The sequence below is a fragment of the Leptosomus discolor genome, chromosome 2, assembly GCF_034619465.1.
Source record: "Leptosomus discolor isolate bLepDis1 chromosome 2, bLepDis1.hap2, whole genome shotgun sequence".
In the NCBI taxonomy this organism is placed as follows: domain Eukaryota; kingdom Metazoa; phylum Chordata; class Aves; order Leptosomiformes; family Leptosomidae; genus Leptosomus; species Leptosomus discolor.
This window is the reverse complement of record NC_141392.1, coordinates 70,031,463-70,054,650: the sequence shown is the minus strand read 5'-3', so window position 1 is coordinate 70,054,650 and position 23,188 is coordinate 70,031,463. Positions and strand designations below refer to the sequence as shown.

The 23,188-nt window shown below is 40.2% G+C and overlaps 1 protein-coding gene across 1 annotated transcript in view; it reads left to right on the top strand.

Moving 5' to 3' along the window:
* CLVS2 (clavesin 2) overlaps nt 1–11,204 on the top strand; it is a 53,220-nt gene extending 42,016 nt beyond the window's left edge. The window contains exons 3-5 of the mRNA XM_086461254.1: nt 3,210–3,320; nt 6,338–6,558; nt 11,117–11,204. Coding sequence (XP_086317380.1) covers nt 3,210–3,320; nt 6,338–6,558; nt 11,117–11,204 — 420 coding nt within the window. The remainder of the gene's footprint in view (nt 1–3,209; nt 3,321–6,337; nt 6,559–11,116) is intronic.
* The last annotated feature ends 11,984 nt before the right edge of the window (nt 11,205–23,188 follow it).

Sequence of the window (23,188 nt, the reverse complement as noted above, 5' to 3'; positions counted from 1 at the left end):
TGGTGATCTATCGTTCCTAATGGATTCGTTGGATTACTGTGATAGGCACATAATTTACTACCCTTTGTACATCAGAGGTTCTTCTCAAAATGGTGTTCAGGGATTTATGATATCGAACAGGGTGAATTACATGTCAAATTATCAACCATCCTATTTGACATTTAGTCAGCGCTGACAGGAACTAGGCATTTAGCAAGATCAGGCTTCTGTAGCACAGTCTTTCAATAGGATTGTTTCATTTCAAGGCTGTTGCTAATCAAATGTTTCTGGAGAAAATCTGTGAAATAGACTGTTGATTGCGTTGACTGTTGTGCTGTGGCCTGCCAGATGTTAGTGGTGTGTGCTGTAGGTATCATCATCCTTATAGATTATTGTTAAGGCATTGCCTCCTTGATGGGAAATATTTCATCTGTTAATCCACCAAGTTGTTGCAATTTGGAGGCAGGTGGCACCCTGATGTAAAGACCCCCTGGGTTAGGAGTGCGTGCTAGTATTTGAATGATACTTTTGAGAGGAGCAAGTGACTTCTTCAGGCTTCATTATTCCCACAGGTCCGTACACATTTGCAGAACTAAGGAGGCTTCTTGGTACATGCACTTTTTCGAAGTATATTCCTATCTGGAAACATTTCATGAAAGATTTCCTTCCTGTAGTTCCTGCATTCCTTATCTGACAGTTCTTGATGGGTTGATATAGGTTATGATTTTTTCTTGGCCATTTTTTTTGCTCTGTGTTGTATGACCTTAGATCAGTATGCTTCAAATGGTGCTCTGTGGATTATATCTAGACTGTTGACTGCTTCTGTACAGCCTGCTGCCTTGTCTGCAGAGGAGGCAAAGTATGTCCGTTTGCACAGAGTGCTCCGTCTAACCGTTGGTTGCCTCCTTTTGAGCCTCTGATGCCACTGACAGACCTGGAGGTGCCTTTACTGCATCCACACAGGAGGAGGAGGTGTAGCTGGGAAGTGTGTCCTTGTTTGTAGCTTTATTGTCAAACAGGAGTTGCTGCTGCTGTGAGGAACCTGGTTTTGATCGAAGTGACTACCATGACTGCCTAGAGTGGACCACCTGTTGAATAAGGGTCCAAATGAAAGCCATTCATTTAGTAAGTCTCTATACCTAAACATAGAGAAGGTTGTGACTAAAGCATGAAAACTAAAGGGGATGTGTCAATTTACAGGCCTGTTTCCACCTCTTTCTTCCTTGCTCAGTGCTGTAACTCTAGCCGACATAGAGGATAACAGCAGCTTATTGCATTGCTTATGTGTATGATCAACCAGGCAAAGACAAAATGAGGACATGCGATGAATTTGGCAATAGTATTCCAGGACAGAGTGGCTGCCCTCTTCGAACTGCCAAACCCTTTGGCATGTTCTCTTGACTTAGAAATTTAAAATGCAGATCAGAATCTTTCCTAGTGAGTTGTCTGCCCCTTGTGTTTTTTAGCAAGAAAAAAGAAAAGTAATTGCTTCAATGCAGATATGCTATCCTTACATTTAAGCTCCCAGAAGGCCCCTGACTATGTGACAAGAATTACTGTCATGGATGTTGCGTAACAGTTTATGCATAATGTTTAATGCATTCTCAGTTTTATGAAATATGGATAATATTTGAGACATTTTGAATAGTAGTTTAGATTTACACTTCCTTTTTAAGATGGAAAAAAAGGGGACATTTCTAGCGCTCTTCGGTGACACTGGGAGGGTTGAGATGGTTACTATTAAAAATCACTAAAATCCATAGAACTGGAAAAGAGAAAAATATATTGTATAGATGGATTGTGGGCAAATCATAAATATTTAAGGCATTTCTGGAGGTTAGAAATGCTGTGCCTTTATTCAAATACCATAGTCGTATCAGTGTGCTTCCTCATCATTCTGTCCAGGGTGTTGTAATGGGTTTGTGTGGCAAGGTTTTGGTAGTGGGGGGGTTACAGGGATGGCTTCTGTGAGAAGCTGCTAGAAGTTTCCCTTATGTCCGATACAGCCAATGCCAGCTGGCTTTAAGATGGACCCGCTGCTGGCCAAGGCAGCCCATCAGTGACGGTGGTAGCGCCTCTGAGATAATATATTTAAGAAAGGGGAAAAAGTCATTGCACAGCAGTAATTGCAGCAAGTGAGAAGAGTGAGAATATGTGAGAGAAACATCCCGCAGACACCAAGGTCAGTGAAGAAGGAGGGGGAGGAGATGCTCCAGGCGCCGGAGCAGCGATTCCCCTGCGGCCTGTGGTGAAGACCATGGTGAGGCAGGCTGTCCCCCTGCAGCCCATGGACGGTGGAGCAGATGACTGCCTACACTCCGTGGAGGGCCCCCACACCGGAGTAGGTGGATACCTGAAGGAAGCTGTGACCCCGTGGGAAGCCTGCACCGGAGCAGGCTCCTGGCAGGACCTGTGGCCCATGGAGAGAGAGAAGGCCACGCTGGAGCAGGTTTGCTGCTGGTGACCCCGTGAGGGGGGCTCACACTGGAGCAGTCGGTTCCTGAAGGACTGCACACCATGAAGGAGACCCGTGTTGGAGCAATTCATGGAGAACTGTAGACTGTGGGAGGACTCACGCTGGAGAAGTCATGGAGGACTGTCTCCCATGAGGAGGACCCCACACTGGAGCAGGGAAAGTGTGTGAGGAGTCCTCCCTTGAGGAGAAAGGAACGACAGAAAACAAAAGTGTGATGAACTGACCGCAACCCCCATTCCCGGTCCCTCTGCGCCCCTCAGTGGGAGGAGGGAGAGAAATCGGGAACAAAGTTAAGCCCGGGAAAGAAGGGAGGTGTGGGGCGAAGGTGTTTTAAGATTTGGTTTTGTTTCTTATTACTCTTCTCTGAGTTAATTTGTAATAAATTACATTTTTTTTTCCTAAGTCAAGTCTGTTTTGCCCATGACGATAAATGTTGAGTGATCTCCCTGTCCTTAGCTTGACCCACAAGCCTGTTATATTTTTCTCTCCCCTGACCAGTTGAGGAGGGGGAGTGATAGAGTGGCTTTGGTGGGCACCTGGCATCCAAGCAGGGTCAAACCACCACAGGTGTGTTGGTGCTTGGTGTGAAAGATTGGAACTCAACTGAGAGGACACAGTTTTGAACAATGTTTTTTTCCTTGTTTAAGGTTTATTATTAAAATGAAAGCATTCAGCATTAAAAAAAATTATTTGATGCATGTGCAACTTCTGTTGAGTCAACTCACATTGTATGTATTTTTTTTGTGACATACAGGACAGTTTTCCAGCTCGGTTTGGAGGAATACATTTCGTCAATCAGCCATGGTATATCCACGCCCTCTACACAGTTATACGGCCCTTTTTAAAGGAGAAGACACGAAAAAGGGTATTCTTCTGTTTAATTGTCCATTACCTGGCAGTAGTAGTCAGCAGGTGTATCATATGCTAATGAAGTAGATATACACAATATATCAGCTTGCTCTTGGTAGAAAGTATTTAAATCCATCTGCATTGTAAAGAGTGTCTTTAACTGTTTAGAAACTTACACAGCATTATCCTTTAAGGACAAGTCAATCTGTGCACTTAAGTGTATTTTGAAATGCAAGCGTATGCTTTCTCTTGGATTGTATAAAGAATATTGCCAACATTACAGTTTCTATCAAGGTAATATGCAATTCATTTCTATTCAATTTCTGTTGAAATTATTTGTGTCTTTCTTTTAAGAACAGGGGTAGTGAGTATGAAGTCCTTTCCCAGTGTGATTTCCTTGACATTAACATGAACGAAAATAAACAGCTGGTATATAGTAGTTTGCAAATACCGGTTTGAATGAAAGCCAATGAAAGGAAATCTGTGTGCATGTGTCTGTGCATAAGCATGAGCAGTCTCTGAGAAGTTGCTGAATTTGCAGCCTTTGCATTAGTGCAATTAAATTAGAGCTTGGTTGTGACAGCACATAGAATGATATTATTTCTGTAACAGGAAATTTGTCATCCAGGAAAACACAATCAGCATCATGTACAAAGCCACTACAAAGAATGAGATGATTTTTTTTTTTTTTTTTTTAATGGGATCAGCTCCCTGAGCAACTTTGTATTTTCTCTCCTCAAACACAGTCTACAAGGCCACAATGATCCTTGGTGTTTAGCTGTTTTTTACTGACAGATTATGCTTGAGAGGCCTCTGGTATTCACAGGTTTTGAACTATAGATCACAAAGACTTTTATGTAATATCTGTTATAAATATGCAAATGAAAACCCACTTTGCAGGATTCAGTTGCACTCTGTTGGCTGCAGTTTCAACAAAGAACATTATAGTGCCAGATATGTTTAGGCCTTTTTAAGTCAAGTGCTGCGTATGCATAACCAGGGAGTAAAGCTCATGGGTGTATTACGACACTAAAAATAAGTGACAAGGCAGTTGAACATGGATACTTATCAGTTAGCATCTAGATTTATATTTAGACATCTGAATCAGTGGCATGTATTTTCAGAAACGCTGACTTTTTACAACTGTTTTTGTCAATGCTGAATACCTATAAGAAATAGTCAGGTGGTTAAATATCGACTTAGAGTCCAAAACTTAGTGTCAAAATGTGAAAGTTATGCCCAGCACACAAAATTTAAAATCAGCTTTAAAAAACCCGTAAGAGGCAGAATGAATGATTGTGAAAAAAACCCCAAACCCAAGAGAATTCTCTTTAGAATTTTCTCAGGCTCATTATTTATCTGTTGTGTTTATCCTGATTTTTTTTTTTTTTTAATATGTCTGGTAGACTTGCACCTGATAGGTATATTCAGATAAATGTGGTACTAGGCATGTATAAAAGCAATTGCTAACAAGTGAAACATTCAGTTGGAAAGGCACTATAAGCCAAATTACTTTTGCCATTAATATTTGTTCATTCACACAAGGATAAATTCCTTTCTGAGATGGAAGAATATTACTTGGTTTGTATGGTCATATTAAGCTTCCTGTCTCCATAGCTGACTGGAAGATGGGCTGAAATAAGCAATACCAGACAAGCATATATTTGGTCTTTTTGTTTTTCTGCCTTTTGAATTTAACTCTTGATAAATCATGCTAGGGGTATAGCTGTCCACAGAAGTCCCTGCAAGGTGAATTGGAATGTGAAGTGATAGTGCTTGATGTCTGTCTGTGCGCAGACCCCTACCTGCCCCGTGGGGAACGAGAGGCAGCGTGCAGCTGTTGTTAGGAGGCAACGTCCTACCTTGCCTTCTTGGCTGCTTCTGTGCTAGTCAATTAAAAAAGTTTGGGCACTGCCATTCCTACTGTTTAATTGTATGGACCAGTCAGGGCACTGGCCGGTGCCAGCTGGTACTTTCTTAGACATTTTCCCGGAACAATTTGGGGATGGCATGGACCAGTGAGCAGTATGGATGAGGTGAGCTTGTACTGGAGATGAAAGGAGTTTAACCATATGGATGTGAACTGTGCCATGACATTTGCTCCTAGTCCCAGAGGGTGAATCCTGGCCCATCTTACTTGCTAGTCTAGAAATAGCTGCTGTGAGCTGTCTCTGTAGGCATACCCAAGAGCAGGCATTTATTCCCAGCGGTAAGTCTGAAGGTCCCTAGTATCTGTGGGAGAAGGCTGTCCAAATCCAGCGGTGCTTTGTTTCTAGCACTCATCGATCACACATTCCAGTTCTCTGAGGAGAAACGATAAGGTTAAACATAAACACGAATACAAGTATTCATATACATATATGCCGTATTGACATGCATATATATAAATGTAAAGCATATATGAAAATCAGTCCACCAAAACATTGGTGGAAAATATCGAAGTCCATCAACTCTTCCCTCATTGTTGTCACAGAAGTTATTTTATTGTTATTACTTATTTCCTATATTGTCAAATATGGATGGTAGTTACTAGTACTACCATAATAAGGAAGAAAATCTTTCCAGTGGAGTTTTCACTACACTGCACTATTTATCTTATTTATAGAACTCATGGCTGGATGCTGAAAGTCAATATATATTCCTTAATGCATATGATGAATATTAATTTTATTTATTATTTGTGTTCTTAATTTATTATCTTAAGTCACAGGATTAGGGTGAGCAAATAAGAGATAGGCAGTCTATCTATCTAATCTTCAGTCGCCTAGGTACCAGACATCAGTTCTTATTCTCCTTAGGACCCTTGTCCTGCAAACATTTTAAGTCATTTGTGCTATAATGAGTTTGTAGGTTTGTGAGCATATTATGACCATGCTTAAGGCAGGGGTGATGTGTGCTTTGGTGGCCTTCTCTGTTAGCCCAACACAGCCAGAACACTGAAACTGTACAGTATCCTCCAATAATTATAATGTAATTTGGGCTTTGACAATTTTTGTGATACCATTTTGTTTTTACCTGCATGTGTATGTGCAGATATTCCTGCATGGTAATAACCTCAACAGCCTGCATCAGCTAATACACCCTGAGATCCTGCCTTCAGAGTTTGGAGGAATGTTGCCCCCCTATGACATGGGGACATGGGCAAGAACACTGCTTGACCATGAATATGATGATGACAGTGAATGCAATGTGGACTCCTACAGCGCTCCTGCAAAGGATATAGAAAAGGACCTCTCTCCCAAATCCATGAAAAGGTGGGTTAAAGGTACTGTGGTCTTTTAGTATTGCCGTAAGGTTAACATTTGCCTTCCTCCCCTTTTATGAAGCTGCAGTTATTTCACTCAGTTTATTATATACAAGGACCATTTTTTTCCTTTCTTAAGGAGATCACTATTGATTTCAGACCATAGTGTTGATTATTACTCATCTGAGCAGTGAGCTCAGTGTAGCTAATTATTTCCATGGTGACATATAGGTAGTGTATACAGTACTGTGGTTGGAATAAGCTGACATCCCACCCCAGCCTACAGTATGTATTAGAAAGACAGTGCTGGCTGGAGTGAGCCTCAGTGCAGCGGGTAAATTTGGGCCAATTATCCAGCTGAGGGATGATGTTAACACTTGCCTTCCTCCATCTCATAGCCCAGTGCCTGGTATCCACCAGCCTGTAGGTGCCAGGACATTTACAGCATCTGAACTGTCAGTCACAGTGACTACACACAACACAAGAAAAGGTAATGAGGAGAACCAGGATAAAAATCAGTGCCAATTGTTATACTCCAGTCTGGTAAACATCCCTGGCATTCCGATATTCTTCTCTTTGAGAAGATACAGTATAATTGTTTGCTGCATTTTACCCTTCAAAATAAAGTATAGGAAGAGGTTAGTTCCCTCTGCAGTAACTATGGCAGCAGTGAGCTGGTTCAGTTGGGAGGGTTAAACCTGGTCCAGCCTCTCCAGGGCAATAGAAGAGAAAGGGGAAAGAAAGCAGAGTGGTAGAAAAGGTGCAGCTCATGGAGGGTAGGCCTAGCAGTGAATCAGAAGAGAACAAACAGTTCAGAAATAAAGTCATTAAAATTAAGACAGAATATGCTACACTGAGAATTCAGTTTCAGGAGATGGCATTTGGTGCAAAAGGGAGAGAGAATCTGGAAGCAGATCAAACAAGATAAAATATTTTCAGACTCCCCAGCCAGGTAGATGATTTTGGCTGGGAAATGTTGCATAGATTGGGTAGGACAGTGCAGTTTGAAAGGGAAAAAAATTTGGGGAAATAGAGGAAACAACGGAAGATTGCCATAGGAGTGAGAAAGAAAAAAAGCAGTGAATTTTAAGGATTTTGCATTGAAAAAAAAGCTACAGTGCATTGAAAGTGGGAAATAGAGACTGGATGGGAATGCGATAAGGTAAGGAGAAGTTAAAAAAGGTCCTGAAACCATATGACAAAGATGCAATGGCAAAAATGGGACAGCAAGAGCCAGCGTGAAGGGAAAAGTGAGCAATACGTTTATGTAGGATTTGCACGTAATACAAAAATTATGAGACAATAGAGAATCTGTCTTGGAGAGAAGGGTGGAATTTAGGACCTGAAGTACAGTCCTTAATGTTGAAAAACAAAGTCAGGAGAGTAAATAACTTCATCCAAGGATGCAACAAAAAACAAGAAGGCCTGTGACAAGACCCTTTGGAGCAGACTTTTCCAGACTACCCTGGGTAAGCACATTATGAAATGGAAAAGCAGTGGATTGACCAGATTCTTCATTCTTTCTCGAAGAATTTTTATTCCCATTTAACTTGTGCTCCAAAAATCCTTCATGCAGAAGTACACTTCAGTGTAAGCTTTAAATTGGTATTCTTTTAGTCTGAGTTAGCTGACACAGTAGGAGAATACTGCAGAAAATAAGCATGTTGGAATTTGTATCTACATAATATTGAGCTGAAATTTCCTCACCTTCTTCACATTCTTTTTCAGTTAGCATGTCTGCAGCACCTGCTGGAATCCTCCTTCCCTGCTGTTGGATATAAAAAGTACTGAGTAGACTTACTGTGCTATGACCAAGTAGAAAGGAGTGGCAGTAAGATGGACAGAGAGTCCCAGGACTTATATATATATTAATAATATATAATAATTAATATATTAAGTGCACAGACAGTGTTAAAACAGAAATAGAAAAGTTACAGTAAACCAGATAAACTCTATTTCATTAAAAATTAAATTTAACTTGAATTCGGCACCTGCTGGATTGTTTCTCTCGGTTTAAAACCACACTCAGAGTGCAGAAGATTTTCAACATGTAAAAATCCATGACAATAAGTCGATGAAAAGGGCTTAACTTCTTAGATCAAATTTAACAAGCATCTAGCAGGTCTCCAACTATTATCTTAATTTGACTTGCCATTTTAAAATTAGTTTATTGCTCTGAAAGAATATCCTTCTTAAACCAAAATCCTGCTGAGAATTCATTTCTTTGTTACTCATTTTTGCCCCCATATGAAGCACTGATGTTCCTCCAGATCTCCTTGAATTCTTGGTGAATTGGATGACGTCTGCTTGAGTGGAATGCTGATTGTGGGGAGGTTGGTGGGGACAAGGAGGAATTAAGCCCACCTGTAGCACAGACCTCTGGGGAGAACATGTTGGCATCATGCAGCTGTCTCAGCAGTCATGTTTAGCCTGTGGCTGTGTCCACTTGTCACTGTCATGGCTGAGGCACCCGTCTGGAGACCTGCATCCTCTTCTCACCTAACCCTGCAGAGCAGACGTCTGTGTTGATCGACTTTGCAGAGTATCTGTGTGTGGCTTTGGTTTCTTACCTTTGCAATGGGACTTTGTAGTACAACTCTGTCCTACTGTGTCTTGTGAGAATTTATTCAGTAATGTCTGTAAAGTTATTTGGGAGATGTAGCTAGAAGGTGCTATAGACTTACATGAGTGTTTTTCTTTTTATATACCTTCATTCATGAATTTCTGCTGAATGGAATGAAACATGACAGTAAATGTTGATTTAAAACTGAATGAAAACTGTTTCTTCTTCAAGACATTTAGGGTCCTGAGCTTACAAGCCATAGATCAGGATTTGTGCAGTTCCATTTTCACATCTGCCTTGGCATCGGGAAGTTTGGAGGCCCTGGGAATTTATGGCCAAAACTGCCTCACTGGGACTTTGAGGCCAGGTTTGCAGCCTTTCCAGATCTCCTTGGGTTGCCCAGATGAGAACTGGAAACCTTGGCTGCTCAGATGTTGGCAGCCGAGGAACAGGCTCAGTTTCTTATTAGTACTTCCATTCAGTGGGGAATCCTTTGAAATTAGTATGCTTTCACAGCATTTTTTACCTTGTTCCAGGAATACAGCTTCCCATCAGCAAATTTTCGATCAGCTTTGCGTTGGCACAGTACCTTGTGAAGATTTTCAAAAAGCATTTTTAATTCAGTGGTTTAGTTTTCTGCCTGAGGAACTGACTAGCGTTCTAGATGAGGGTTATTTTACAGTTATAATTAAATTATTTTAATTATGTTATCATGACAGAGACCATCAGATTATTAAAGCTAATTTTCTTGATTTTAGTATTAGTAAGAGAATGTGGTATTATTAGAAAATATCCTTGCCTACCTAGGCTTTAATTCATTTTTTTTTTGTGTGTTTTTGAAGAGTTTTTTTAGATTTTTTGAGAAAGACCTATTTGTCTCCTGCTATCAGCCTCATTCATTGGTTTCAGTGGATGATGCCAGTTTATAAGAGTGGAGGACTGACTCTATATGTTTACCTTAAGAGAGGACAGAATTTGTAAAGGTTTTTCTCTCTGCTGTAGCCCTTCACATGGGAGAATCTGTAGCAGTGCTGCAGTCACAGTGTGCTTCCACTGATCAAAAATAGATACCTACATTGTAGAGATGTACATATGCTCTAGCCATCTCAAATCTTCTTTACAGAAAGGAAGAGAAATAGGCATTTCTAGCATGAGATTCACCCTACTGAAGGGAACATCTAGCAAGGGTTGCTTTTACTGTGCCCCAGAAGTATCTGCTTTTTGACAAGCTGAGACATAGGTGATGTAAGACCCCATATTAACGCTTCGGACTTTGTTTTTAATAGAGCATTTTGATTTTACTAGTTTCCTTTTTTTTCCCTTGTGCATGGCTGTTGCAGGGTACCAGTACCAGTGTTATGTTCTGTGCTGAATCAGAGAATCTGGAGAAATTTTGCAATCATCATTGAATTTGCCCTTACCGTACTTCCCTGCTCTGTTTAGTTGAGCTGATAAGTGAGTTTGACAGATGTGTCCACTGCTCCAGAAATCCTGCTGGCCATGGCAGAATTCCCTAGGGTTGGCTTGGTATCTCGCACTGTTGCATTTAAGTGCTATTCAGCAAAGAAACAACTTGTGCTTCCAGCTAACACATGCCACTGGTTGCAGTGTGCCATTAGCCAGCTGGGCGGCTGAATTGTACCTTCTTTACCAGGCTGGTGCCATATAACCTTCTGGTAGAGAGGGTCAGTGCTTAAGTCAGTACAAAAGACAGCTTAGTTTGTCTTCTGTTGCTTGCTGAGGATGCACCCTGTTTCACTGAAGAAAGGAGGCTGATTTTATTCCACCTTTTGCTCCTATATCCACAAACCAGCACTGAGCCTTTACAGCCACGTAGTCAGTCCATGATGGTATTTTCTGACCATTTGCAATGATTAGATGCTGGGGTAATGCTTTACCATTATTTTAAGCCCTGGCAGAAATTAAAATAAACAAAAGAAAGCTGAGGTTTACCCTCATATGTCTTGATCTAGAAATGTCAAATAAACATGTTATCCCTCTGCAGGTCTCAGTCAGTTGTGGATCCTGGGGTGCTGAAACGCATGGATAAGAATGAGGAGGAAAACATGCAGCCTTTGCTTTCACTTGACTAACAGTTCCTGAGCATCGGACATGAACTGAGGTGGAAGGCACTGCCTCTCAGCAACAAGCAAACTATTGGGAAAGAGTGTACCAGCTGGAATCCTATTTACTCATGTTAATGTAGCATAATGGCAGCAGGCAGCAGTTTTTACTATTCTGCCTGATCTCTGGATGCCCTTGGATGAAAAAGAAGAGGAGAAAAAAGAAAAATAAAATGAAATAAAAAATAAAGAGGAATCAATAATTTATTCTGTAAGTGCCAACTTGTTTGTAAATACAATATAATCCTCCAATTTGACTTTGTAAGTTATGGTAAACAAATGCTATGGAAATAAGTGACTATTAAATATGTCGGTGAAGTGCACCGTAAAAAAGGAGAAGAAAACATGTGTGTGCTCACACATGCACACACATACAAACAGAGAAATACATACTGAACAAAGAAAAATCTCAAAGCCAATTAAATGTTTTCCTTCTTGTAGGAAGCCATATTGCAGCTAGCATATTGACTGCTGTTTTGTTTTCTCTCTGCAATGCTCATGTAGTGTGGAAAGATAAAGAGGGAATATAAGAACTTGGATATGCTGTAATCAGTTGAATATTTCCTAACTGTAGGAATTGAGTTACCAAACAACGTTGTGGCTTAGGATTGTGATTTAGCATAAACCAGGTATCATTGTGAAAAAGATAACAGATGAGCTGGAACCAACTCTTTGACGGCTTTGTTATTTGGCTGTTTGAATCTGTGAGGTTTCTTCCTTAACTTTTCATTTACAGTTCACAAGTAACCTGGCTTGTTACCCTAATCTGGGTGTTGTAATGTGGGACACATTGGAGTTACTTCTCTTACATTTTGGGTGCACGTCAAGAATTTTTCCTGAACTCTGTTCTTCCTTGGAATGAGAACATAATCCTCTAAATACAGCGTAATAACCAGTATTTGAAAGTAAAGCCTGGCAGCAGAGGTTAAAAGTTAATCATTGAATCCTGTACACTGGGAGTCTGGATACATATATATATTTTTACCAATCTCTGACAAGCATACAAGGTGACATTGTTAGACAAGTATATTTATTTGAAGGTTTATACAAGAAATCGTACCTATTCAATGTACTTAGATATATTATAGATTGTATATTGAGACAATGTCATTATGAATATAGCAAAACTTTCCATAGAACAACAGCATCCCACTCCAAGCAAGGATTAATGTTAATAAGTTGTAGTCAAACATCTCAGCCTATGTGTTTTAGGACACTTTTGTTTTGGTTGTAGTGTAATGTATATATTGAACATGTGCCATAATAGAGAAATACATTTTGCCTCAAAAGGGCAGCAGGTTTTGCTAGGGATTGGATGAGTCAGCTTAAACACAGGGGCTGTGTCATCTTTGTGTGCTGACTAACACGTATGCAGCCTGTTATACACTGAGGCAAGAATGTAATTTCTTATTAGGACTTAACTCTGCAGTCAGAGTGAGAAGACACAGGGTACCCAATGACATCTGAATAGTTAGAGGTATTGTAAGGCATGTCCGGGCAATGCAGGAATTAGTTAAGAATACACTGACCACATTGGAGGAGATAGCTTTTGTCTCCCAAGTGCCAGGGTTTAAAGAATTTCTTCCATCACTTCAGTGATCACTAAAGTTTCAGAGTCACTGGTTTTAGGTCATCTCTCCTCGCTCAGGATGATGGCAGCTCTAAGATTTAGTACGCTGGGATGAATTAAGAGAGATACAGGAGAGCAAAATCTTGAAAGCCTGTCGTCTCACGAGTTTAGCTGTGACTCCTGTGGTGGCAGCTTTGGTGTTTCTCAGGGCTGAGACAACTGTATCTCTTCCAGCATCACCCTTGAGTAGCCCAGGCAGCAAACACGCAGATAAAGCTTTCCTCCTTCGCAGTTCATTAGCAATGCTGGTAAACAGTGCATGCCCCAACATGGCATCACGTTGCAGGGACTTGTCTGAACAAGTCATCGCCTTTCTGCTCTCCTATTTTCATGATACATGTTACGAAATGCAAAGAGAAAAGATACGGAGCCTAAACATCTTTCCTGTCTGTCTTACAAGTTTTCAGTAGTAGAAACTGTTGTAACAGTACTATGGTTTGAGACTTGAAAGATTGATGATTTTTTATATGTTATTTTATTCAGTTCTATTTTTTCCATACCTTGTAACATCATGCTGGGTAGGTGAGATGTGTCTCCAGGGTTTGCATAACTGCAATATTTGAATGTACGTTATACATGCCCATGCTTATAGTTAGTATATTGCCATTGATCTGATTTTTAAATCCTTATCAGATAAAACTCTAGCATGAGTAGAAGTTTTCTCCTTTTTTCAAGATTTAGTCAGTATTCCATATGTATGCAAACTGTGACACAGTGGTAATCAAAATCTTCATGGATGCTTTTGAATACATGGGCCAAACCTTGGTGTAAAGCAGCGCAATGCTGATTTTAGAGTACAGCAGCTGTCTGGTTGGAAAATGCAAACGCCTCTTACATCCTCACAGAGAGTCTTTGTAGGAAAGTGTATCTCCTCAACTGTATGAAGCTTAAAATTTGTTCTGAAGCTTATAATTTTGTTTTGCTTGCAACTTCTTTATTTATGTGCTTAGCTGAAATTTATGTAATATTTTCTGATGTCTGATTTCAGCTTCAAGTTAACGAATATTAATATATTCTTTCCAAAAAGTGGAAGTAGGATATATTATAATTTTGTGTAACTGGGATCTCATATTTCACCAAGAACAAAACCAGTCTTTCAATAAGATCCTCACTGTTAAAGAGTTGGGCTATAGGTCTTCCTGGCTGCAGCTTTTTTTTTTTTTTTTGCTGAAGCAAATTCTGGCAATGGTAACTGCAGTTGTGACATTGGAAAAGAATTTGAAAATGGGTAGGAAAAAATATTATCCTTTACATGCTCTCAGTATTCTTTGAAGGCATTTTTCTTTTACACATCAGGCTACATAAAGGGTTTCCACCTTTCCTTTGTTTCTTGTGGAAAATCCTTATAGGTAGGTCAATTTTTAATAGATTAAATTTGGACTGAAAACTTTTTCCAATCTTTATTATCACAGGAATTGAAATCTAATTTTTATAGCCAAACTGAAGTGCTAAAAATAGAATTCGAATGCTTGAGAGGAATTCCCCTTAATTTCTTACCTTTGTTGTGCATTGGGTAGAATAAACCTTGTAATTATGCATGCTGATATGCATATACAAAAAAATCCTGCAATATGGGGAACTTGGTGGAAAAACTGGATACACCTGTCCAAGCAACTAAGTAAAAAAAAAGGGGAGAAAAAGAAGTATAGAAATCAATCGTTTCAGGCCTTTGGCAAGATCTAAAAATATCCCTTTACATGATGTCTTTTCCATGAAATAAATGTTTAAAAGTATATGGAAAAGTTATGGAAACTTCCATGCCCAAAGTCTTCCTTCTGTAATCAGAGATGTCAATAGTCTCTTGGCATTATAAAGACAGGTAGTCTGTCCCACTAAGCTCCAACAAATACACAGGCTCCCAATAATTATTAGTTGCAAAATAGCTTTAAGATGTCTTTATAGAAATGTGAATTTACTGTATAGCAAATTTAAAAAGACGTTCTGCACTCTATAAACATGCTATGCCTAGTTACAAAAGATATTTGTAGAGACATACATAAACTAAACATGATATTAAAGAAAATAGGAGTAGAAAGGATCTCAAGAGGTCATCGACATGTGAAGGAGCAGATTCTCTTTAATGTCTCTCTTAAAGAACAGTACCTTGCATGGAATGATCTTTGTATTATTTAATCACATTCACAGCAAAGCCTAAGCACATTACCTGACAAAATTGTAAGCTGACAATATTTTGTTCATGCCCTTTATTATTTACCTGTTCTGTGTGGGAAATTAAAAAGTTTGCCAAGTATCACAAGAACTACTGCTTAGAATTACATGGGAAACACTTTGCAATAAGCTTTGGTCATATTCCTGTTATTATATTGGTTCTGTTATCATCAGTGTATGAATTCATCAAAATTTTTGAAAAAGTCATGTTTGAAAGAGCATGGAAGAGAGAAGAGTTAAAAATCAGGCTTCAGGATTTTGTTTAGAATACTAAAATAGGATTGGGTGTGTGTGCTGAATTTGCCTATGGGGAATGTCCTGCTGAGCTATCAACAGCATTTGGTACTAGGACAAATTTGGAAGATAAATATCGATGTGAAAGGCAAGAACAAGCTCTCAAAGGATTGTACTGAAAAATCACTGAATCATGTGGCTAGCTATATAATTTCCTTCTAAAGAAAGGCATTTTGCAAGTAGCTTATGGGCATATATTTGTGGTGCTGAGAATAGTACTTTTGTCCATGAAGTTCAAAGCATGCTATGAAATCAAGAAAATAGTAGTTATCCCATTTCTCAGGTAGTGAAACAGAAACAAAGACAGTTAGAGACGTTAAAATCTCAATGGAAGACAGTCACATTGTATTTGTATATGGCAAAAATGACACTTTGATCACTCAGTCTGGTTTGAACTGCAGGAGAGAAAATAATATGTCCCTATTTTGTGTGAGAAGAATGTCTGTGGTTGATACAGTCATGCCTAGTTTCTTTAGAAACCTACTTAAATATTTTACTATGAGTCATTTACAAACCAGGGGTGATCTACTTTCCTGTGGAGTTAAATCTGAATGTACATTTTACCGTTTCTGCTGAGGAGGGAGTATGTCTCCCAAATGAAATGCCTTCCCTGTATAATTGATGGAAAAAAGGTAGTTTACTCTGAAGACCCCCAAGAAGGAATCTTGGCTGCCCAGTAAAGAATTCTGAACTTGATCCTTCCATCCTGAACTGAAGGAAGGATCTCCTTTTGAGGGCCTTGAAAGGTACTTATTTCCCATCCACTATAGAAGGAACATCAGCATTTTATTTAAAGGCATGCTTAATTGACAACAAATGAAAGTGCAAGCTGGGTAGATAGGACCCCACATCCTGTATTGCCTTGTAACCTTGAATGATCCTGTGTCAAGGGTCTATATTTGGCACATGGACTTGGACATACCCTTCAGTCTGCGTTTCAGCTTGCAGTTGTGTGAGAATTTTTTCCTATCAGCTTTTAGGATCTTAATTTGTTCCCTTCATATGGGTCTGTTGCCACAAAACGGCATTGACCCCTGTTGGATTGCAAAATTCACAAAGTGTTTTTGTTGTTAAAAAAATAACAACTTATGGTGTGCTGGGCAGTGGTGAAATTGAAACATAGGTCACAAGCTCCCGCTATGTTGTCACTCATTCTCCAGTGGTGTGTGTGTAAACTGCTTTCATTGATAACAGACATGTCAGGCTTGCATGATATGAGTTTAAAAGAGAGGAAAAAAAAAAGAAGTTTCTGCAGTGAGTTCAAAACCTTGAGTTGATGATATCACTGTGGAATCCAAATGGAGAGGAAGCACTGCACAAGGCAAAATAGACACCTCCAAGAGAAGATGCTGCTTCCTTATGGCACATGTGGCCAAAGTATTTTGTCTACGGGGACAGTGGTCAGCCAGCTCTGTCATTTCTGAATCAGTTACTCACAACAAGTCCTCTCTAATAAAAGTGTGACAAAGCTTCCTTTTCCTCTTGGACAATTCACTTCCAGACAATTGGCACATCTGTCAATTTGCAGCAGACAAACGGTGGGGGTAATCACAATTTATATTTGATATGGAAATGCTGCTGTGATTCCTTAAAGAGGCTGTCGCATAATCAGCAACACACAGCAGTGCCTAAAGGCAGGCATCTCAAATCAGGTCCCATGGTTAATAAAAATTTAAGGGGAAAAAAAGCAAGGGAAAAGATAATAGAAGGTGATAAAACACAATAATTAAAATAATAGACAGAAGCAAACCTGCAGTGGAAAGCCATACGAATGGCAAAAATGTTGTGAGTGAACTTCCATGAACACTTCCCAGAAGCGAATCAGTAGCCTATCTTGTGTCCCCCATCTACATTATGAGCAGCATTCCCATTTTTCACATGGTCTACCTTGCATGGCCATGGTGGAGTTTTCTAAAGCTTTAGAAAACGCTTGAGTTACCATGTGAAATTGTAGATGCAGTAGCTGAGCTTGTGAACATGGTTTAATGGACCAGTGTATGCCACCAGATCCTCACCTGGAGATAAGCCCCAGCCTGACTCAGACTTGGTACCTGAAGTAATATGTGAAATGCCATGCCTGGCTGAAGAAGTCGTGCAAGGAGAGAAGGAAAGGAGCCGAATGCCCACAAGGAAAGGTGGTAGGCCTATGGAGAAACCAACAGGGAGTTGGAGTGAACTGATCAATTATTTTATGGTGAGGGAGGCTTTCACTTGCTCTGTGATATAAGAAAGGACTTACAAACCCCACTTCACATCTGTCATCAGAAAGGAGCGGGAACATCTTTCTCTCTTTCCAATACAAACTGATTTAAACCTGATGTATATGCCAGGCCTGAACTCCCTCTGCTGCTGCTGTTTCCACAGTGGCTCTTGGGATGTGGATGTCATGTAGCATGAGCGAGCTGGAAAGCTAACATTTGCCAACCTGTCTATAGGAAGAGAAGGAAGGGATGTATTCTGCAAATTCCTCCTGCAGAGATAATTTCATGGGAGAATTCAGCACTTGCTCGGATTAGAGCCTGTCTTGCCCTGACATCACTATTGGCGCCTACTCTGTGTAGAAGGCTTTGAGTGTAAGAGGTGTGGAAATCTCCCCTGCACGCCTCGGTGTCTTGTGCTAATTATGCAGCCTTCCAGCTGTAGCTGGTGATCTGTGTCCTGCGTCTTTAAACAGTTCTGCTGGTGATGTTAATTGTAGCCATTAGTCACTCAGAGTGGAGATGATTTAAAGGAAACTGACAACTTAAAGCATTACACTTAATGTCTAAAATATTAAATTGTGATGGTTACAAGTAATGCCTAAGATTACGATAACTGAAAAAGTTGCAGGGTTTAGTTGCATTGTATCTTTGATGGGACTTAGTGTATAATCACTTTCCCTTAAATATGGTTTTCCCTGAGGTTCATGTGCATCTTTCATGCATCAGTTGCAAATGGAATTAAACAGTAGAAAATGTGATTCTAAAACTATGAATATATTCAGAGGGGCACATAAAGAATACCTGACACTATTTAAAAAAAAAATATTTTGCAGTTAACTAGTGTTCAACTGGACAATAATGTCTCTTAAATAATTTGGTTCTCTAGCTCTTTCTCCCTATGGACTGTTGTGTGAAATGTGTCCTACAAAACTTTCCCAGTTCTGCTTCCTTTCTTCTCCTACCCTCTTGCATTGAACAACATCCTGTCTTCTGTACTTACTTTATTCTGTGGATAATGAGAAAACTGTAAAAAAAAGCAACACCCTGATAATCTGCAGATTAGAGTTTGAGGACCACCACTTTAAATATTTCTCTTATACAAATCTCTGGTGACAGGGTGAAATTGAAAATGAGAGCAACAGCTGACCTCATCATGGAGGAATAAAAAAAAAGACTCTGGCTAGGAGTCTGCACAGGTGTAGACAGACAGTCATCTGAGACAGCTCTTGTGATTTAAGATGTTACCTTCCCCTGACTGTTAATTATCACTTTTCAGGTAGCAACTACTTTAACACAACACTTAAGCAACAACAGGTTATGGAAGTGCTCCTGTCCCAATGAAGGTTGTGCACAACTCACTATGTTGATTCTGCACTCACACAAATGCAAAAACACTCACATAATCTATTAATACAAATCTGTTATCAGAATAATGATTAACAGCTAGTCGTGGTGACATCTAAAATTGCTAGATTGGCTATCTGTGCCTTAAGGCTCTTGTGATCTGTAGTACTTGTATAGCAGTAAACACTGATTAAATTTCTTTTGTGTGCAACAGTCTACTTTGGAGCCTTATGGAAAATACTATAGCACCGTATCAAAAATTCAAAAATTAAATTACAGGAGTAATTTGCAAACAGTGTTTGTATCCTCAGGATAAAATTTGTCTGTTTGTTTATCAGTTTAGTACTGTTAGGACTCAGGGGGTCTGAGATTTGTAAAGCCAGGACAAGTCTATCAATCATGTTCTCTCTATGTATAGTTTCAATAACTATTCTCTTTTCACAACTCGTTGTCAGTTTGAATTTTATTCTTGGACCTAGTAAGATGGTTACTTTTGGTCTGTTGTGTTCCAACCTAAAATCTGAAGATTAAGCAACTTTGTGAAACATGTCAGTCTTTATATTGTATATTTAAATATCATCAGTTCTCTGTGATCAATGGGCTGTTTTGGAGAGTACAACTACTTTAAATCATTGTTGGTTACTGAGGAAGAATGACATTCTGTTAAATAAAATATGACCAAATGAAAATTAAAATACATATATATTTTTGTGTTTGTACATGGGAGTGTTTGTCTGGCTTGCTTGTGCTAAGATATATGTGGAGGATATATTTTAATTGGATGAACTGTACTGGATTTTTATCAAGGTTTTGAAAGAAAAATGAGAAATAACTAAGTGGTATATCAGCATTTAAGTTTTTTTTCTGGTAACACTGAACGTCTCTTTCCAACCAACAGTATGTTTTAGAGAGCTAACATATTCCACGTTTGCAATACTGTTGTGAGCTGTCACTTCTTGGAAGTTTGCAGGTCGTGAATGTCCTCACAGAGGAAGATCGTGCACAGATGCAGCACAAGAAAAGCTCATTTTCCCCTCAAAGATATTTCCTACTCTCCTGCCTCTTAACTTCTTCTGTACTGTGTTCCCTAGTGTCATCTCATGTTCATTGACTTTTCTTTTGATGCCACATCAGGGAGAAGTGATATTAGCTCATCACAGAGATGTTCCCTTTCTTCAGGGAAATGTTGCTGTTCTTAGGAGAGAATATCCAGGGTAGGATGGAAAAGGCTATGTGACATTGAAGCAGTGCCTGCAGAATGACCATCTTTTATTCTAGATCTTATTTTTCAAGGGAGGGAGAGACCCAGTAAATGATAGTCACGCATTTATGTGCTCCTTCAATGTTCTTTCTGTAGTATTCTTTACTTTAGGTGCAAGGACACCTATTGACATCTTCTGTACATTTTCCATATTTTGGTTTACACAGATTAAAAAAAAATAAAATAGGCTCCAGCAACTTTTTAGTTCACACATAATCTCAGTGGTATATTCAGATACATTCCTTATGCCAATACTGCGAGGCATAACTTCCCAGGAAGAGCTACAGATTTCCCAGTTGCCATGTCGAAAAAATATTGGCCATTTCTCATCTATGGGGGAATGTAGTCATAGAATCATAGAATCATAGAATCATTAGGTTGGAAAAGACCTCTAAGATCGTCAAGTCCAACTGTTGGTCTGATACAATCATGTTGTGAAGTGCCACATCTACACTTTTTTTTTTGAACACCTCCAGGGATGGTGACTCCACTACTTCCCTGGGCAGCTTATTCCAATGTTTAACTACTCTTTTGGTAAAGAAATTTTTCCTAATGTCCAATCTAAACTTCTCCTTGCACAACTTGAGGGCATTTCCTCTTGTCCTGTCATTAGTTACTTGGGAGAAAAGACCACTGGCCTCACTACAACCTCCTTTCAGGTAGCTGTAGAGAGCGATAAGGTCTCCCCTCAGCCTTCTCTTCTCCAGGATAAACAGCCCCAGTTCCCTCAGCTGCTCCTCATTAAGACCTGTTCTCCAGACCCTTCCTGAGTTTTGTTGCGCTCCTCTGGACACGCTCCAGCACCTCAATGTCCTTCTTGCAATGAGGGGCCCGAAACCGCACACAGCATTTGAGGTGTGGCCTCACCAGTGCCGAGTACAGGGGCACGATCACCTCCCTACTCCTGCTGGCCACACTATCTCTGATACAGGCCAGGATGCTGTTGGCCTTCTTGGCCACCGGGGCACACGGAGGGCTCATGTTCAGCCTGCTGTCAACCAGCACCCCCAGGTCCTTTTCCACCAGAGAGCTCTCCAGCCACTCATCCCCAAGCCTGTAGCACTGCATGGGGTTGTTGTGACCCAAGTGCAGGACCCAGCACTTGGCCTTGTTAAACCTCGTAGCATTTGCCTCGGCCCATCAATCCAGCCTGTCCATATCCCTCTGCAGAGCCTTCCTACCCTTGAGCAGATCAACACTCCCACCCAATTTAATGTCATCTGCAAACTTTCTGAGGGAACATTCAATCCCATCATCCAGATCATCAATAAAGATATTAAACAAGATCGGTCCCAATCCTGAGCCCTGGGGGACACCACTTGTGACCGGCCGCCAGCTGGACTGAACTCTCTTCACCACAACTCTCTGTGCTCGGTCAAAAAGTCCTTCAACTCCCAGACACTGCATTGCTGTATACAGTATATAAGCCATTGCTGCACAAGGGTGCATTTCATCATTACAACTGTAACAAGACACATGTCAATACAGCTATCTGCTCACTTGGAATTCCCTCACTCACATCCCTCTTACTGAGCAGAATTAAAGCCCCAGTAAGCCAGTGTGGTTTGCTGCAATACGTCACTACAGAGCTTTGAGTTACAACCACTATCCCTCTGTATGTTGCTAGGCTGCTTTCCCCTGAAAACAATGTGATCCCAGTGTGTGTACATGCATGTGTGTGTACACGTCTGCTTGCCTCCCCCCGCCTCCCAGTTTGGAGCCCTTTTACCAATGTCAGTTATCTTTGGGTAAAAGACAAAGGCCTCAAAGATCATGTCTATTTTGACATGTGACAGTACAGTGTGATATGCCCAGGTTGCCTGGCCCTGATGTGGGAGCTAACTGGAGTGTCCTGCAGCTCACATGTGACTCCAGCACCTTCAGTTCCTGCCAGAGGAGACCAGGCTCTGGGCTGGAGGATGGAGGAAGGAGTACCAGACTTGCCTTTGGTCTGAGGCAACCAGGATGCAATGGTGACCTGACCTAGCACTACACAGACAGTTTAGACATGTGGTACTATAAAAGTAGGTACATGGGTAGAAGAGAGCAGTGCTTTTTGCTCCCTGGTGGTGAGCAGAGTGAGGCCTTGCTGTTAGGCACAGGAGTTTCTGTGCAGGCAGGAGGTCATACCTGACTTCCAGCCAAAAAGAGAGTGTCAATGTAACTCCTGCTGGCATGGAGGCATGGTCAGCAGGATATACAGGAGTATGGGAGACTTGTCTGGGGAATCAATTACCTATCAGGCTACCACAACCTTGGTGCAGCCTACAATAGCACTGTAATGGTGTAGGATACAGGAGTGGATAGTGAAACTGCGAGCGGTGCTATTGATTTCGATAGTACTAGTGGTGTTTACACAACTCTGTAAGTGTCTATTGAGCATTATATAAACACGGTAAGTGTTCACAAAGCTGAAAGGTCTCTATGACAGCAGAAAATAAAGTATTTTTTCTCATTGCCTGCATTTAGTGGTGGCTTGACAGTGTTAGGATAATAATTGGATTTGGTGATCTTAAAGGTCTTTTCCAACCAGAATGATTGATTTTGTGATTCTACAATTCTGTGCTTCTTGACAGTGTTGGTTTCATTCTCATGAGCTGAGTAGTGGGGGAAAAATAGCACTTGGCCTTCTAGACATGTACAGTTGGTTGGCTGGTCGAAAGACCTTCCAGTACTTGAACCTTGACTGACAGTGTCCCTTCCCCTCTGGATAGATTATCAGGCTGTCAAGCAGTCTTTCTTCCCTTCGTCCATCAACTTAAGTCTTGAAAATGCTGGAGACTAGCAGCTGCGAAAGTGCACATGCAGCAAAAATATGTCACACTGGTCAAAACTGAGATCTTTTTCAAACAAAATTGTTCTTTTCTATTCAGAGCTACAACTTTTAAACTTTTGTCTTTTGCGAAAAATTTAATACCTTGCCTCCTCCCAAATTTACATAAATAAATTATTAATGAAAAATATTAATGAAAAATCATTGTTTAAATTTTATTTCCAGCAGTGGTAATGCTATAGGAAACAGTTAATTGTATTATTTGATAGCAATATTTTTCAT